Source organism: Lepus europaeus, chromosome 17 (genome assembly GCF_033115175.1).
Source record: "Lepus europaeus isolate LE1 chromosome 17, mLepTim1.pri, whole genome shotgun sequence".
In the NCBI taxonomy this organism is placed as follows: Eukaryota; Metazoa; Chordata; class Mammalia; order Lagomorpha; family Leporidae; genus Lepus; species Lepus europaeus.
The window spans coordinates 50,271,557-50,290,981 of NC_084843.1; the positions used below are offsets into that span (position 1 = coordinate 50,271,557).

The window sequence follows — 19,425 nt, forward strand, 5'->3', positions numbered from 1 at the left end:
AAGCTTTTAAAAATCAAAGGCTTGTGGAATTTGCCAACGCCTTCCTCTCACTCCCAGACCAAGGAGGCAGTAATTTCTTCACAAAACAACACTTCTCTTCACTGAGCACCAGGAACACACTCCTGGGGTGGGGGGGCGACGCTCATGTACAAATACTGTTTTACCCCAAATGTAAGAGCAAACAGAGAAGCCTGTCCAACTTTCTGATTTAGTCCTCCTGAGAAATTTTCAGTTCACTTTTTTTCTTACATAAACAAGCCTCTTGAAGTTTCTACTTAAAAAAAAAATCAAAAAGGTGACACTCTGAGAAACAGAAATGAAATAGGAGCAGAGATGTGAGACGGGCATTCCTTTGGTGAGTGACTCCGTTCAGTCTTATGTTTTCTTGAACTGGCGCACTGGATTTTCACACAGAATATGCCCGAAAGGGAAAAATGCAGACATCTGATCTAAGGACTCGGAATTGAACTCTTGGACATCCCAACATTTAAACCCCATGCATATGCAACGTTCTCCATCCATGTTCCAGGCAGGTGCTCAAGTGAAGACAGAGCTCTGGGCAGTGCTGGGGCACTTCCAAGGGGTCGGCGTGGTGAAGAATTTTACCTTTTCTCTCTGGCGCGTTCGATCCCCAATAAAGGAACTTACATGAAACCTCTGCAGAACACTCTTCTAGTATTGTTATATAAAATATACATAACATGAAAGAACGTTAGCAGCAAAAGTCTTTCCCTTTGACCCTGAGCAAATGCATACAATGGCAAAAGCAGCAAACGCTTCAAGCTGCCACACGGCAGATGCCAGCCTGCTAGCATTTTCTAGAGAGTGCACAAGCTTTTCTCCTCCTTGTCCTTGGCATTCTCTCTCCATTACCACATCATCACGTTTCCTCTCTGGTGGGACAACAATTCTCCTTATTACTTTCCGAGTGATCTGTAGGAGGCAATGGGGACAAGTCGAGGTTTTTCTGTGTCCAGCAGTGACACTCTAGCACACAAATAGCACCATTTTTTTAATACCGCAACCCCCAAATTCAAGAGAAGCAAACTCTCAAAGGTGATTACTTTTCTGGTGATGAGGTTGCCTTCTTCATCAGTGAATTGTTCTTCTGTGACAGATTCACCAGGAATGTTTTTGGCTTCCTCTCCCTAAAGGAGGTGGCACAGAGATTAGCAACACACTAGCTGGAGGGATGGCCACACTACCCAATACCGCACACACATGCTCTGGAGTTCCAGAATAGGAAGTTGTACATTCTACCTGCTATTTCCATGCAAGGGAGAAAGCCTGACTCTACAGGCTGGGTAGTAGTCAATGACATCCAAGCATTAAACCTCAAGGATTTGTAAGAATGATGGTTAGCAACAAATTCCAAGGAAGAAGAATTTGGAAGCATGTAATTATAGTATGCAGTTACACACACATAAGTCCAGAGGTTTCACTTTAACCACTGATGGAAGGCTCTGATTAGATCATGCCACGGGGTAGAAGATTCTTCATCAGTCCTGTCAAATCTCTACATTGTGCACTGAGCTTGACTGCACTGGAGTTAAGCATGTACCTTAGTTGGGGCATAGTAAATACCACTCCTGTTTCATTTAAACATTCATTTACCAAAGTGAATACACACTTTTTTTTTCTGGAGGAGAAAAGTTCAGAGTACAGAGGATTTTTTTTAATTAGACTAAATGTTTCAAGTCTGAAAATAAGTGAGAGTAACTGTCTGAAGTGTGGACAGTTGAAGAGGTGCTACCTTGAACTGAAGGGGCGCCATCTAGTCTGATTATCTCCATTGCCATAGCCCTTTCCACAGAGGTAAATACCCAAGACATGCAGATTTGACCTTTGATTTAGTAACTGATCTGATTTAGAAGGGGAAAGCTGTCAAAGTCTTCATCTGGTGAGCCTCAAAACTGGGATAGATTCTTAGCTCTCTGGGCAGCTCCCTTTTCCTACTGCGACTTGAAGGACTTAGCTGGACTTCTCAATGTCTGCTAGCTCTGTGAAGATGCACCACCAAGCCAGCAAAACCGGGCTGCATCGGCACTGCCTCCCCTTCCTTCCTGGCACTCAGCTTCAGATGTGTGCCCCTCATGGCTGTGGCGAAGAAGGATAAACATTGCAAGGGTCGATTCATATTCGAGCCTACTGGGCTGTCAATCAAACTTCTTGTTGAAAAGGGGAAATAGATTAAGCTACAGTGCAGTGTGCAGATGTGATTTTTCCCCTCTAGAGAAAAACAGCAGATCATAAAGACAATTGCATTCCTGAGACAGCCGGAATTCCAATTTTTTCAGTAGGATAGACATTAAAAAAAATAGTGGCTTTGGTAATTTCTGAATGCTGACCAATGGTGAGAAAATTCTGTGTCTGTCCCACGTCACAACTGGTAGAAATGTGGTTCCAGAATGAAGACTAAAATATCATATAGTTTTGCTAACAAAATTGTCTTTTTTGTTTTTGTTTTTTGTTCTGATGGCAAAGTGACTTTGTGTTGTTACAGATTGTGGGTAGATAGGTCACAGCAGGGGTTGGGACCTGTGATTCACTTTACCTCTCTGTGGATAGCTGGGAAGAAAATAAAACAAAATGGCTTCTTGCTGCTCATGTTTAGTTCATTTGTAATCTTATGACTAATTTTCAAGTAGTCAAAAGAGGGAAGGAAATTGGAAAAAAGGTAGGAGTCTCATGTTTAAATGCATATAAACCTACAATGGTGTTTTATGGGTGTGTAATTTATATTTCCTCTAGTTAGCTTCATGTATTTGGATAAAAACACAATTTTTTTTTCCAAAAAAAAAAAAGACGTAATTTCAAGGAAAACAGTCATGAAAGCTTTTGTTATAGTTTAAACAGGAATGAATTATTTGTGGTTTTTTTTTTTTTTTTGGAATGTCCAGTTCTTTGAGGGCTAGCAAGTTAAAGGATCCCTAGAAAATGCACCAAAATAGAATTCTATTGGATTACATTCTGAATGAATTAATTTTTAAGTTGTTTTGACAGTCTCTGAAAGGAATGTGAAGTAGGGATAAGAATAATGAGGGGCCGGTGCTGTGGCATAGTAGGCTAAGCTTCTGCCTGCAACACCAGCATCTCACACAGGCGTGGGTTTGTGTCTTGGCTGCTCCTCTTCTGATCCAGCTCTCTGCTTATGGCTTGGGAAAGCAGTGGAAGATGGTCTAAGTGCTTGGACCCCTGTACTGGAATGGGAGACCAGAAAGAAGCTCCTGGCTTCTGATCGGCCTAGCTCCAGCCATTGCAGCCATTTGGAGAGTGAACTAGCAGATGAAAGATGTTTCTGTCTCTCCCTCTGTCTTCCTGTAATTCTACATCTCAAATAAGTAAATAAAATCTTTTTTTTTTTAGATTATTAGCCTTAGAAAGAGTAAAGTCCTGTTTATAAATAACAAGCCACAACAGTTGCTTGGAACTATTCTGAATGTAGGCATTTTCATTGTTTCATATTGAAAATTGATAGCACTTTATATATAATATTAAAGGTAAGGTATATCATTGTCTTACATGACCATTAAATATAGTCAATAACTGCTTTCATAAGGTCACAATAAGTTGATGATGTAGAAACTCACTACATTGGGAGAATTGATTAGATAGAAGTTGATTAGATAAATAGGAAAAATGGTAAGGAGTCATGAAATGTTTTGAAAATATTAATCCATTGTTAATTTGGTAAAATATATTACAAACCATGTTTCACCTTAGGGAAAGCTCTGAGGCTTCTCTTTAATAGGGTGGAATAATCTTAATTTAGTACCTAGAATTCTCAAAAATAGTTTTTGTTCTTAAGTAAACAACCCCTCCCCACCACTGTCTTAATGACTCAACTCCCTCTGTCCCCCATTTCAGTGGAAAATTACAGCACATTTGGGGTTGCATTTTCATCTCTGGTGGCATCCTTAATGAAGACTAACTACTCTTTTGGATGCCTGTTATAAACATTGAATTTTATAATTTTTATGTTTCTTTCCTTGGGTTTTTGAGTAAGCTGAATGAATATCAAAATGAAATGTATCAGTTTGCTTCGAGGGACAAGTTAACACTTAAGGATTCCAAAAAAGAATGGACATGATATATTTTGCAAAAAGCTACTAAGTAGGCCGGCGCTGTGGCTCAACAGGCTAATCCTCCACCTTGTGGCGCCGGCACACTGGGTTCTAGTCCCGGTCGGGGCACCGATCCTGTCCCGGTTGCCCCTCTTCCAGGCCAGCTCTCTGCTGTGGCTAGGGAGTGCAGTGGAGGATGGCCCAAGTGCTTGGGCCCTACACCCCATGGGAGACCAGCAGAAGCACCTGGCTCCTGCCATCGGAACAGCGCGGTGCGCCGGCCGCAGCGTGCTACCGCGGCGGCCATTAGAGGGTGAACCAACGGCAAAAGGAAGACCTTTCTCTCTGTCTGTCTCTCTCACTGTCCACTCTGCCTGTCAAAAAAAAAAAAAAAAAAAAAGCTACTAAGTAATATGTAGAGTGTAACACATTTTATAGTCTAATAAGAAACCACTAGCTGAGGATGTGTGTATGCATATACTAGATATATTAGTATTTATATGTAAAACAATCTGAAAGATCATTACCTCTGGCAAATAGGATGGGTAGATAAAACTTTATCTACTTCTGAACTGCTTGATTTGGGGAAAAACACGTATTTAAACTCTTACCTGGAGAGCCAGTAAAAACATTGTAAAATAGAAATGAAAATACATTTGTACTATGCATTATCTCCAGTTAAAAAAGCAGTTATTTGCATCTTACCAAACTTCACAACAGTTTGGGTGTAAATGAATTTAAAGTTTTTACCTTTTCAATCACTGGATTTGCTAAGCTGATAAACAAACTCACAGGAATGGTCATAATTTATACTGCTCTAAGCATTTGAAACCACTGTGATACTATCAAACTGTGTAGAAAAAAATGAAAGTATCGATAAAATTTTAAAGTCTCATGACAAATGGGAGGATTTGTTAACTTGACTCCATAGAAATTTGAAAATATTAAATGTAAAATAAATTTCATAAAAATGAATGGATCTAATGTATAAAAGTAAAGAGAAAAATCCTAAAGTTCTGTTTTCACCCTGCAAGACAGATCTGCCCTGGCTGTGGCAATGGAATGCTAAGCACACCTCCTGGAGACATTTCCTAACTTAAAGTAGCTGTGGGATGGATGGAGCAACCCCAAAATAGTTTTCAGTGCTCAGACACCAAGTGCTAAGGGGAGTCCCATGGCAAACAGTCTAACTGTGCTGGTTCACTCCAGGCTTGGACAGCCTCCATGAAGTAGGTTGCATTCCCAGCATTCTAGCCCCATCAAATAGTTTCCAGCAATGACAGGAAGCCTTGGGCTGAAAGGCCAAATGCCTGATTTAGTCTAGCGAAAGGTACTTCTTTTTATTTGTTCTGGAAGAACTGGAGGAGAGCCGGCTTCTGTGAGTAGAATAGGCAGCTGTTAGAGAGCAGTGGTGCTGAGTTGGAAGCGACATGAGTGTGTCACTTGTTAAGCATAAAAATCAAGTTACAAAGTAATGTCTGGTGTGATTTTTCTAGAAGTTTCTCTTTAAAATATCATTTCTTGAAGATGTTGATTACAGGAATAGCACAACTCAAGAATATGTATGGTTTAATTAATTTAACATGAGAAGTGACTGATGGATTTTATAGATAGCTAGATAATGGTCAATACTTTGGGTTATATACGTGGCATTTTGAGAAAAGTAATTCATGCTATTTGAGGACATGCTATTTAGCTCATGGTTGATTTGGGGAATCACTCAAAACTTAGATAAGGACTTGTTTTCTTCTCTAATGCTTTCAGAGTATTGGACAAACTCTACTCAAGCAGGGTTGGCAGTTTCCTCTCTTCTCTCTTTCAGTCTCAGGAAAAGCACAAAGCAGCAGTATTAAGAAATCTGAGACACCTAAACCAACTTTTCTGCTCTCTGCTGCTTCTCCTAATGCTTGGGGATTGGATGAGATTGGCAGGTGGTTTTTTAGAGAGCGTTCTCTTCCATTTTTCTCTAGAGCTACCAACCAAGATGCTTTAAGTTGGAGCATATTCAAAAGCCTGTGCACTTAGAACAGCTCCCTACCTTGCATTCAATTATTTGAACGTCCAGAAAGATTTGTCTAAGAGTGATGCTGGCAGGTGGCAGGCTTGGAGAAGTATTCTACTGACTTCACCATGAATAAAGCCAGTGCTTCACAAGACCTTGGTGGCAAAAATAAAGAATATTTATTCATAGTATTTTCAATGCTACTATAATATGGTGGATTTTTTTTTCCTTTCCAGTAAAAGTGACTCCCTTTAGTTAAAAATATAACTATCTTGCTTTTATGTTAATAAAAGTTAAAAATCTATTTCAGAAGTTTTTGCTTGGCTTATGTTGCATCTCATACATCCACGCCAGGCTGTCACATCAAGTTCTCAGCCATTGCTTAGGTAGTAGGAATTAGAGACCGAGAAAGAAACTGTTCCATTTTTTTCTTTCATTTTTAATTTCAACTCATACCTCATTATAGTTCCTGAGGCTTCAAGGGAAAGTTTCTTTTGATGTGAACTATCCTTTCACAAGACAGAATCTTCATTCACACTCACAACACTTCTCCAAGGAAAGCGAGACAGAAGTGCCAAGAATTCTCAAATCAAATTACAACGGCTACATGTCGATCAGGCTACACAGAATCCTCAGTACCATGCAACACAGCTTTTTTTTTTCTTTTTTCTTAAATCATCTTTCAAGTGTGCAAAGAAACACAGCCATTCAGCTACCAAGCATGCTGGAAGGACTTTGAGAATACAGCAGTACTCCGCAGTGGTCTGGCTGCAGGCTACCTTTAAAATCAGTCGCCGGCGAGTAATTCGGGTAGTGACTCTGTGTTCTTCCTCTGAGCTCGACTCGCTCTCACTGCCTTTCCAGTCCTGATAAATGCATTTGTAGTATAATTTTACCATCATATTAAAACAAAAGATGTTCAGAGAAGGAAATCAGCAAGTAAATATAATTCTTTTATTTTTTTCCCCACTAAGGAAAATCAAGTATCTTACAAAAAAAAAATGCAGTGGGAGAAAATATTTGGGCTGGATTCTAAGTAAAATTGCTCTGTGTGTGTGCACATACCTAAACATATATGCAGGTTAAAAGATCAAGGTGGGGCTGGTGCTGTGGTACAGTGGGTTAACTCCCTGGCCTGAAGCGCAGGCATCCCATATGGGCGCCGGTTCTAGTCCTGGCTGCTCCCCTTCCAATCCAGCTCTCTGCTATGGCCTGGGAGAGCAGTAGAAGATGCCCAAGTGCTTGGGCCCCTGCACCCACATGGGAGACCCGGTGCAGCTCCAGTTATTGCGGCCAATTGGGGAGTGAACCATCGAATGGAAGATTCTCTCTCTGCCTCTCCTCTTTCTCTGTGTAACTATTTCAAATAAATAAATAAATCTTTAAAAAGAAAGATCAAGGTAATTAAATGATGAATTTTTAAAAAATAGACTTCTGGAATCAAATTACATGCCATTATGAGTTTGAAAAAAAATTAGTTTTCCATTTTAAACCTGCTCTTTTTATTTTATTTTATTTTTAACTTGAACACAAAACCCTGTAGTTTGGGCTACATTTAATCTAATCATTAGAAAGACCTATGCTATTTCTAATCTTTGGTTAAATTTGATAACTTTATCAGCATAATTGCTACCAGTAAGCGTTTACTTAAATAAATTAAAAAGCAGCATGTGGAAGATTGAAGTTTTTTTTCTAAAGAACTGCTATGAAATTAATTATAAACTAGTACATTTCATAGATAAGAATATATATGTATATTTTTAAAATAAGGGTAGGAATCGGGAACACTACCAAGTGGTCAATAGGTTATAATTCAAAGGTGAACTCTTTAATTTCTACTATAATGGCATGGAGAAAAGTATTTACTGAATAGTTTTATTCCTAAACTTTAGTGGTGGGATTCTGAAAATGGTTTCCAAGTTTACTAGTTAGCCCAAATCTAATGTTCCTGGGAAAGCAGTAGAAGATGGCTCAAGTCCTTGGGCCCCTGCACCCACATGGGAGACCTGGAGGAAGCTCCTGGCTCCTGGCTTCGGATCAGCACAGCTCTAGCCGTTGCAGCCAGTTGGGGAGTGAATCAGCAGATGGAAGACCTCTCTCTCTCTTTCTCTGCCTCTCCTTTTTTCTCTGTGTAACTCTGACTTTCAAGTAAATAAATAAATCTTTAAAATAAGAAAAAGTTATGGGAAAATGAATCTCAACATTTGTAAAAATACTGAAAAATGCTTTAGGAGGCAAAAGTGCTAGATAAATTGATTTACAAATGTTAATTGAGGCCAGCGCCGTGGCTCAACAGGCTAATCCTAAGCCTAGCAGCGTCGGCACACCAGGTTCTAGTCCCGGTCGGGGCGCCGGATTCTATCCCGGTTGCCCCTTTTCCAAGCCAGCTCTCTGCTATGGCCCGGGAAGGCAGTGGAGGATGGCCCAAGTCCTTGGGCCCTGCACCCGCATGGGAGACCAGGAGAAGCACCTGGCTCCTGGCTTCGGATCAGCGCGATGCGCTGGCCACAGCAGCCATTGGAGGGTGAACCAACGGCAAAAAGGAAGACCTTTCTCTCTCTCTCTCACTATCCACTCTGCCTGTCAAAAAAAAAAAAAAAAAAAAAAAAAAAAAAAAAAAAAAAAAAAAGTTAATTGAATCAACAATGAACTAGGCCTTTTTTTTTTAACCAAAGATATAGAAGTATTTTAAAGTTTTGTAGTAATATAAACCTTAGTTCAGTAAGAAATTTCATCTGGGCAAAATACCCTGCTAAATAATGTGATTTTAAAAGGAAATAGCAGGAGTCAGCATTGTGGTGCAGTGGGGTTAAGTTGCTACCTATGATGCCGGATCCCATATGAGCGGCTTCTCCTTCTGACCCAGCTCCCTGCAAATGTGCCTGGGAAAACAGAAGATGGCCCAACTAGTTGGACCCCTGTACCCCCATGGGAGATCCCGATGAAGTGCCTGGCTCCTGGTTTCAGCCTGGCCCAGCCCAGCCCTGGCTATTATGGCCATTTGGGGACTGAACAAGCAGACGGAAGATCTGTCTCTCCCTCTCTCTCTTTGTAACTGTGCCTGTCGATATACAAATCTTAAAAGAAAAACCAAACGAGGAAACAGCAGCTAATATCTTTGCAGGGTGTGAGATCCTGAAAACTGAGCTCCCTATTTAAAAATTTTTTCAGGAGAGCACAGTAAATTCAAGACCTTCAGAATGATCTAGGTTTTGTGAAAGGAAGCCCTGCAATGTCTCAGAACAGCGAAAAAGGTAAGAGGAATTTCTATGAACAAACCGAAACAAGCACTCATTTCCATTCCAGTACTAAGAGGTTGGATGAAGTAAAAGGAAAAACTGGCTCTGAGCTATCCACACAAGGCATGTTAAGTAGGGGAAAGGATTACACTTGGGTAGATTCAAAAGCAAGACAGTGGTTCCTACAGATACGATGCCAGTTCCATCATAACTTATGGGGGATCATCTGAGACCAGCCCCTTGCACGGAAAGTGACCATTTGGTCACTGTTGTAGTTTCCAGTTTCTCCTTGGAGTCTCTGTTAAGCTGAAGGCCAAGGGTAGAGAGAAGACAGTGGTAGAACTGCAGGGTCAGGATGTTATTTTTTATTATTATCAACTAGAATGCTCTACAAATTGGAAACTGAGACTAAACAGAAGTTGCTCAGTACTCCTTGCTCAGACTCACTGGTCGCTACGTGGGAGTAGGTGGAAAACAGAATTTTACCTTGTAGCAGCAGGCCGTCATCCGCGTAAGAGCTGCACCCGGACTTTTGACCTGATTTTTTAGGGGATAAAAATGGGCTGTTTTCTGAGATCATACATCAATCAGGTGAACGTGTTAGTTGCCACTGTACTATGATGTAGCCAAAAGAGACACAATTCTGAACATTTTGGGGTCAGAAGCTTTATCTTCACTGTGGATTTTTATGGCCATAAAGTATTTATGCATTAAACTAGGGCTGGTGACCAACAAGGAATGCAGAAATTTGTAGGAAATCTTGAAAGCCATTTCTGTATGGTAAGTATCCTCCATTACTGATGCTCTCCGTTTCAACCCTCTTTATTACAATAGGTGATACATATGTTTATATACACACACTTTACTATTTATATTTGTATAGTAATTTAAGAATTTCCATGTTGTTGATTAAGAAACTTTTGCGGAATAAGTCTTCCTAGATAGAATATCATCCTATATTTTGTGGGCACGTTTTTAAAAAGGTCAAGTCAAAGAAAGAAATCAGTATTCAAAACTTCACTTGTCAAGAGCCAAAGAACGGCCTAAAGAAATACTCAAAAGGTTAAAAACTGGCAAAGCATCAATTCATTCAAAGTTTAATTATTGGTGATGGTAGCCATTGGCTTATATAATATCCTAAAATAACCTTCAGTTCAAGTGGAAAAAAAAGAGATGGATTAAAATTTTACTTCCTCTCACTTTCCCATCTGAGAAGCAGGAAAATAGTCTGCAGAAGGGAAAAGGAAAGGATATGATTAGTTAATGAGCCTGCAGTTAGCTTCTGAGTGACTGGGCGTTCACTACACATTGTTCAAGATCTCACAGGAGTCCTGGACTCACTGTTTCAGGAGACTTGTTTTTTTCCTCCCCAAACAGCAATGGGTGTGAAGCTGAGACAAAACTCCAAGTACCATTATTCCAAACACATGATTCTGTGTATCACACAAAAATTGATAGTACAAAAAGGAGTGAACAATGTAGGAAATAAATAGGAGTAGAGCTCATTTCTGCTTTCTTATATCCATCTGTGAGCCATAATTTCCATGTAAAATACATTTTTGACTTCAATAGTGGTAGAAATACATATAAATCTAGTTGATGTAACCACAAAAAAAATGTAAGCACAAAGAAAAAGCAAATAATGTTATAACAGTAAGATTTAAAAATTACTGGAAACAAATGTCAAGACAGTTACCAACCTGGATATAACAATTATAAAAATGACATTTCTAACTTTAAATCTGTAAGGGCTGTCCTTCTACCTCATTTTAAGCATGGGAACTGGTTTCATCATTTCAAGACACACCTTATAGCATAGAACTTTAGATGGAGCAAATGCTACAGATCGTTTATGCCACAGAAGCAGAGAAGGTCAAAATCCCTATCTTCCTCCCAAAGGAAGATGGCTGGATTCGGAGGTGGGAGTGTGTATCCCAGACAAAATCAATCCTGCACCTTAAATAAGTTGCTTAATGTTGCTGGGCTATTTTCCTTCCTGAAGACAACTAAAGAAACAGTCCTTTTTCTTACCCAGGAAACCAAAGTATGAGCAAATCACATGTCTGCTCAGTACATCCTCACCTCCACCATTAATGCTGCAACTGCACGTGCTTGTATTCTCGTCACAGAAAGGACCTCGAGCTCAGGATTACAGGAGGAAGCAAAACAAGCAGAGCACCAGGAGGGAGGGGCTGGGGGGGCACGCTGGATGCCCGGATGACGTACCTTCTGCTCAGACCCACTGGAGGCCTCTTCTTCGTGGAGGCTAAGCCTCGGCTTGCCGTGTGCAGGACAAGTCCTACTACTCATCTTTTTCATACTGACAGGCACACAGGGTTTGGGCTCTTCTATTACAAGCTTGCTGGTTTCTTCCAGAGATTTCTGATATGCTGCTAGTGGCGATGCGGGTTCCTCAACACGACCGGATCCGTGTATTTTTGGTTTGAGAATTTCCTTAGCACTCTGTTTCCCTATATCATTTTGGGATTCTGGAAAGTAAGATTTTGTCTTTGCTTCTGGAGTGACTTCTGCATGGCTTCCATTGGCTTCAAATTGCCCAGGCTCTCCTTTCAGATATGAGGTAATGGAATCTCTACATTGGTCAGGGCTGCAAAAGGCAAAATGTGCAAATTTACAATGGCAACATGTGGCTACAAAGGGGCTTCATCCGCTCTGAGTTTTCAGAGCATATTTTCAAGCATATCTTCTAACTCCTCCTGAAGGCATAGAGAGGCATGAAAAATCTGATCATGGGATTTAAAATGTGAGGCGCTCTCACAGGTAGGGGTGTAGGCAGGTGTGCACAGGCTCCAGGGACCCCTCAACCTAGCTAGTCATCATGTCATTTTTTTTTAATTGCAGCTCTACAAGCACATGGATTTTACATCTTGAAAAGTGATCCAGAGAGGTTCCTGGACCTATCCAGAGTTTCCCACTCTATCAACCTAAAAGTGGAAGATACCTCAAAATCCTTTTCTAGCACTAGTAAGAAAAAAAAAAAAAAACTAACAAAGAACAAAAATGATGTTCCTCAGTGAGTCCCATGATACAGAGTTCCCTGGTGAACTCTGAACTCTGTGAGAAGTCCACAGTTCGGTAGTGTCTACGTTTTCAATTGCGGCGCCTACTATTTTGCTTTTCCAACTACCGATACCTTCAGTTGACTGCCAGCTTTCTCCAATCCTGACCTCTGCTGATATCACAGGGGATCATCTTGGTGCACACCCTTTGCTTCTGCTTACTGTGAAGACTGTTTGCCCTAACTGTTAAAACCCTTTTTTTCAACTTCTAATTTTTTCTTACTAGTTTCAGTATAGACAATTCATTTTATTTTGTAACATACGTATTGTTTTAGTATTTCTGCTTAACACCTGCAGAAGTGCAATAATTAGTGAAACGTTTCATAGGTATATATAATATATATGATACACATACATAGTCTTTTGAATCAAGTTTAGATTATTTTAAAGATTTATTTTTATTTGAAAGGCAGATTTACAGAGAGGTGGGGAGAGGGAGAGAGAGGGAGGGAGAAAGTTCTTCCATCTACTAGTTCACTCCCCAAATAGCCACAATGGCAGGAGTTGTACCGATCTAAAGCCAGGAAGCCATGAGCTTCTTCCAGGTCTCCTACATGGGTGCAGGGGCCCAAGGACTTGGGCCATCTTCTACTGTTTTTCCAAGCCATAGCAGAGAGCTGGATTGGAAGTGGAGCAGCCATGACTCGAACCAGTGCCCTTTTGGGATGGTGGCATTGCAGGCAGTGGCTTTAGCTGCTACACCACAGTGCTGACCTCTATGTTTTTATTTTTGAAACATATCAATAGCACACTCTATTGTGTAGATACTATAAAATAATACACTTTCATGAATTGTTTAATTTTTCTTTCCCCAGTCCACACTGCTTGCCTAAGTTCTTCTACTCTACATTTGCTAATATGAAGGGCAAACTCCCTGGCATTTTCCTATTTTAACAGAACAACCAGGTAACTCATTAGAATTTTGCATATGTAATTTACTGACAGAGCCTATATATATATATAAAAAACAAGAAATGTCAGCCAGTTTAATATCTAAGTTTATTTCCTGACACATAACTATGAATTATGTGACTATCCTAGAATATAGAATCAAAACTAGCACCCTTTGTGCAGTTGTCTCTTTGGTGGGCTGTATATAGAATTGACTGATGATTCCATTTTTCAAAAGGAGTTTAGAAAGTTTTTCTCTGAAAATTTTATAAACTCTTTTTGGAAAATTTTATTAACTCTCCTTGTGGGAAATTTTACTGAACAAGAGCTTATCAGTGGCATGAAAACATTAGAAGTGGGTCGTGAGTTCTCTTGCATCCAACCGAAAGTTTCTCATTAGTTGCCATTGAAGCAGTAATGTGTGCATAAATGAAAGTAACGGTGATTAGTAAGAGATTGCTATTTGCACCAATCATTTGGGAGGCATGATACATGCTTTCTTTTTGATTGGTAAACTGGTTGGAGGAAAGTAGTAGAAAGATGACTAAAGTGATGTTCTTACAACTTAGGTAGCCTCTGTGATTTAGGAGAATTTCTATCAGTGGTGGGATTTGAACCAATGCCTTAAGAACACTGGATCTTACCTTTCTATAGCAGGGCCTTACTTACAATCAGGGAATTATTTTTGCTATAAATAAATGTCTATCATGGTCACAGTATTTGGAGTCCAGAATCACATGTTTCAGGGGCTGGCGTCGTGGAGCAAGTGGCTAAGCCTCTGCTTCTGACGCCGGCATCTCATGTGAACGCTGTATAGCCGCTCCGCTTCCCACCCAGCTCCTTGTGGGAAAGCCATAGAAGATGGTCCAAGTACTTGGGCCCGTTCCACCATGTGGGAGACCTGGATGAAGCTCTGAGCTTCGGCATGGCCCAGCCCCAACTGTTGTAGCCATTTGGGGAATGAACAAGTGCATGGAAGATCTCTCTCCTTCCCTCTCCTCTCTCTCTTTCCTTCTGTCTTTCAAATAAATGAATATTTAAGAAAAAGAATTACATGTTAAAGTGATGAAAAACATTCTATATGTAAACAATAGAGGGACAGAGTTAGCAGTGTTTTTCTTAGTATCCTAGCTTTCTTCTTTGGCTTCTCTGCATTTCCAGCATTGACATTCTAAAGAATGTGCATGGAAGAAAGGAAATCAACACAAAAATGTGAGCGTAGTTATTACTAGATGATAAGGTTGAACTGATCTGCGTAGCCTGTATTTTAATATTCTGTTTGCATGTAATCATTTTTACAGTTAGGAGACACTATAAGTGTTTCAATTTTGAAAGATCTGGATTTTTATCTATTTTGAATGAACATTAATTATTAGCCATGCGATAAGAATAATGCAATTAAACTAGAGTAGAGCAGTCTTCCAAAGGAAAGGCATTGTATAAATCTTGGGCATGTATGTAAAATCTTTTCCTTTTTACTCCAGGCTCTCATTAGTTTGGAGCATAATTTGAATTTAAATTAATCTTCTCCCACCAGATGGGCATAAGGAACCAACTCTAAAATCAAGTAGTATCCCCAAACTAGAATGGTCATTTACAAAATGTCAAGGCTAAAAAGCGTGCATTCACAACACACTGCTCACAGGTAACCCGCGCTCCACTTCGCTTTCCCTGCCACAGAGCCATACCTGTCGTCCAGCCGATCGAGTAACCCACCAGCGATTCTTCGCGCCTGTGCTGGAGACTCTACGTTTCCGCCGGACGTCTCGTTCTGCCAACCTGTAATTGAAGACATTTCCAGTTCCGCTTGCTGAACACGTTTAAGAATAGCCTGTACTTTTTCTTCTGTCATTTCCTCAGACTCTACTCCTTCTTCGAGTTGAATGTCCTCAAATAGAGATTTGAGCTTTTCTTCCGTCATCTCCTCAACAGGACCAGATTTTCCTTTCTCCTGCTGCTCAGAGCTCACTGCCACTTCGCTAGTCTGCTTCCATGGCTCTGCCGCTTTACCATCCTTGGGGACCCCAGGGAAACTTCCGAGGTATTGAGGATACTCACTCAGACACACATCCTCCAACTGGCTCTCATCTACATCCACTGCTTCGGGCATCTCTGTCAAAGGCACTGAGTCTTCCAGTTTGCTGTCTTCTAAGGAGATGTCTTCTGCAGTTACGACCGGAGGTCCATCTGCTGCATGCACTACGTTTCCCTGGGAAGGCACTAGCCCATCACTCAGTCTACTAGGGGTCCTAAGGGGAGACTCTATGCTAGAGATATCGCTAAAATAATCATCTTGCTGCAAAGGGGTGGGTGGTGTGTAGTGCAAGCCTGAGGGGGTTTCCAGTTCCACTTGAAGGGAAGCATAACCTATGGAAGACAGTACATTTGGACTGACTGGAATGAATTAGCATACAACAAACAAAAACACATGGAATGACAAGGTAGATCAGGTATGAGCATGTATGATGAAATACAGAATCATGTTGACAAATTTATTGGTTTAGTTCACTTAAATGCACTACAATGAAATAAAAAGCCTAGTGCAAACTACAATAAAATGGAACACTAATATCAATTGTTTCTATCGGCTTTTGTAATTTTAATATTGGAGCTTAAAGGTGCAGACTAATTTAATCCAACTAAGTTAGCGGTTATTGAAGATACATTTAGTTAACAGCTAAATTTATTAGCTTCCTACTTTGAGCATGCAAAATTCATACTGTGGTAGACTGAATACAGAAAGCCACAAGAAACCAATTTTCATAATTAATGACCTTATTTTAAAAACTGTACATATGAGCAATACAACCCAACTCTAGTTTTACATGCAATTTACAATAAAGAAAATGAAGCTAATCTTTGGAAAGAAATGATTATCAGATTTTAGAGCAGTAGCACCGGGAAAAATAATCCAAACACATGATGGGGAAAATGATTCAAAAAGCAAACAAAGTAGAAAAGGCTCCATATAAAGTTTTTGGGTGACATATGTGACAGAGATGAAAGGTGGAGGTGTACAAGGGTACTTCAAAAAGTTCACGGAAAGAGGAATTAGAAGTTTGTTTTGGTGCAAAAAGAATTTGAAATCCACATATCTGAAAGTCTTCAAAATTTCTGCAAAATGAGTATCATGAAACAACTACACATGGATTTCAAAAAAATTTTTGGCATCAAAATAAACTTATCTTTTAATTCCATTTTCCATGAACTCTTCCAGGTACCCTTGCAGGTGAAGGTCTTGGTAAAGTGCATGATGGAGTCTACTTAGAACCATGAATCAAATAAAGGGCAAAAAAACACGTGATACACAGAGAGGTAAAAAACCATTTGCAAAGAGCACTCTGAATGGTCATGACCACACTTATGAAACAGAGTTCATTAATCAGTCTACACAAAAGGAAGGAAGGAAGGGAGGGAGGGAGCTAACCCCTTGTTTGAAACACTGCTGTGTGGACTACCAATGTGTTTTTCTGTCTCAGCAGAGAGCAAAGTCAACCATGGTCTGGTCATGGTGAGGAAAGGAGGTTTCAAAGTTCAATCAAGAGGAGAGACAGGAGAAAAAGGCCACAATGCACATTTTCTGAATTATTGGTCCATAAAACCAGAGCCAAATTTTTCCATCAGCCCACTGTAAATTTCAATTGAGCTGCTGTTTTAAATTCGAACTGCTATAGGTAAGTGGACATATTTCAGTTATGGTCACCCATAAACCAGAATTTTGTTTAGAAGCTGGAGCTCATCATCTGCATAGTGAGATGGTGCTTCGCTTACACCTTCCTAAATTTTCCCTAAGAAAATTTTCAGCAAGGAATATAAAATATGAAGAGACAGCAAGAAAATGTTCTTGTGAGTTTACATTAACGATATTTCTGGTTTTACAAGGTTATAATTAAACAAAGCTTATGACAGCATAGCATTTCTGCTATGCTGCTGGTGATCGCTTTTATTTGTGGGACTGTCCTTAACATTTTTTTCCCAGTAAGGAGTGTTAGAGGACTCTACTCACTGACTTATCAGCGATTTAGAATTGATAGAACAGTGATGTGTATTTAGTGCAAAAAGAGTTTATTTATATAGCTTCACATGTAAGACAAGGTCCTGAAGAGAATTTTTTCCTAAGGTTCTATGGCATTTAGAAGCATAAAAAGGAACCACTTTTGACTTATTTCCTATGTGTTTACTTTGTGGATAACAGGTATGCTTTAAATTTTCTGTTCACTTCAACTGTGGTAAACAGAGACTGTCTAAGACATTGAGATCTTTTATCACGTCACATATGTAGATTTGGAAATGACTCTTGTCAGTCTAACTTGATCAACTGAAAAATAGAGAAATCTGACCGGAGCTTTTAAAATTTGTAATAGTAGAAAAACATCTCTTAGCTCCTTTTCCTTCTTCCTCCTCCTCCTCAACATTCTCTACTCAACACTCATTGTAGGAAGGACAAGACTGGCTTGACATAGTGAGATAATCTTAGGCATTTCTCAACACTTTGATTAAAAAGCCCCAGTCTATGTAATAAAGGGAAGATGACAACATCATGTAAATGAAGGCAAAGTGAAAAAGGAATTCTTTTGTTATTAGTGACATCTGTGCTCACTGACTTTGAAATTATGCTGCCTTTTATATATGATAGATCAGGTTGGGCTTTTACAAAGAAAAACAGCAGCATTTCAAGTTAAAAGAAAGCTAAATAATGAAAACAGTTGAGTGATATATTAGACTTTCAGTGCACACAGAAATACTTGGTCCCAGTTCAGTAATTCCCCATTTTACCTTAATTTGTACAATATATGCTGCAAGTTGACTCAGTACCCTGCTTATTTGGTAAAAATGGCTCACAATTTAGTTTTATTGATATGTGAATAAAAGAAATTACAAGCCTTTTAGGTTAATAAAAAAATTTAAGTGACAAAAGCAATGCATTTTCTAGATATTAAGCTTTTTTCCATTTGGTCACAGAGAATATTAAAAATAGCAGCTCTTTCAGGTAACTTATACTTTCATGCTACTTTATTAATGTTTTATGCTACAGAGACATTCACCAAGTTGGCTCTGATCTCAGAGTGCTTATTTGCAGACCCTGGTAGAGAAAATGCTGTGAAAATGAGAAATTAAATCAAGCAAATCGCAAGTCAGTTGGTTTTAAGCAACTGCCTGACTGGCTACAGTTTCAAATTTCATCCAAAGATTACACAAATATGAACATTAAAGTCAATTACCATCAACCGGGTCATGGAAAACATTGTTCTCGTCTGCAAAACTCCTGGTGCCTGAAATATTTCCATAATCAAATATTGGTCCTTCTAGCAGAGTCACTATATCTATTCGATTAATTTTTGTCAAGACCGACGTTAAGGCATCAGCTGAAAAGGAGAAAAAAAGGTTGAAACCCAGTTGAATGACTCTCTTCCTGGCAGCACAACATCCACGACACAGTTGCTGTCGCCTTCCTGGCCTTCCAGCTCAGTGTCACTATCACCAGGGCTCGGACTGCTCATTGCTATAGGGGAGAAGCTGGGGTCTCACAAGTCACTCTGTTGCGCTGCGATCACAACAGCCGTCATTTTACTTTAACAGAGCGAATGGGCTTTAAGAAAGCCAGACAACGTTTCATTATAGGAGAATCTAATAAAACTTTCAACAAGTGCCTTTGCTTTCAGGATGTCAAAATCGGTCACCCTCCTATTTGATGCTTAGCATCTTCATGCCTCACTAAGGTCGGGCTGACTCAGGATTGCTTATTCCAGAGTGTTGGGGGTTGGCCCTTGCTAAAGGAGAGCGCCATTCATACCCAACCACTTCCAACTCGACCGTATTAGAGAATTTTCTTCCAGCTCAAATGAAGTTGCATAGACCCGTCTGCCTAATCACTGGTCCTGTCCTGCTTTCCGCTCCTAGCTCTACATCTACTTCTGCTCCTGACAGTAACTTTGAAGGGTTTCTGATGACCCTTCCCTCATCTAACAGCTGCAACTATGTTTTCATTTGTGATGGTCATGGGGGAAAATGACTGACTAAATGCGGAACATTCACTACTGTTTGCTTTCCAAAAACCTTTCTCAGGGCAGACTTTTAGAATCTTACTTAGCATTTACTTAAACAAGTGCAATGGCAAAAACCTTGCTGTTACTCTATGTTGATCTGCT

The 19,425-nt window shown here is 39.8% G+C and overlaps 1 protein-coding gene across 4 annotated transcripts in view; it reads right to left on the bottom strand.

The window, feature by feature from the left end:
* The window catches only part of ANK3 (ankyrin 3), a 348,893-nt gene that overhangs the window by 12,297 nt on the left and 317,171 nt on the right, over positions 1 to 19,425 (bottom strand). For 2 of the 4 annotated variants that reach the window (XM_062214424.1, XM_062214425.1), the window contains 5 exons: positions 18,499 to 18,642; positions 15,335 to 15,643; positions 14,965 to 15,055; positions 11,532 to 11,913; positions 1,065 to 1,148 (listed from right to left, as the gene is read on the bottom strand). In XM_062214424.1, the coding sequence (XP_062070408.1) occupies positions 1,065 to 1,148; positions 11,532 to 11,913; positions 14,965 to 15,055; positions 15,335 to 15,643; positions 18,499 to 18,642 (1,010 nt within the window). Of the gene's footprint in view, positions 1 to 1,064; positions 1,149 to 11,531; positions 11,914 to 14,964; positions 15,644 to 18,498; positions 18,643 to 19,425 lie in introns of all 4 variants that reach the window. The other 2 variants (XM_062214422.1, XM_062214423.1) reach the window with 2 other exon arrangements.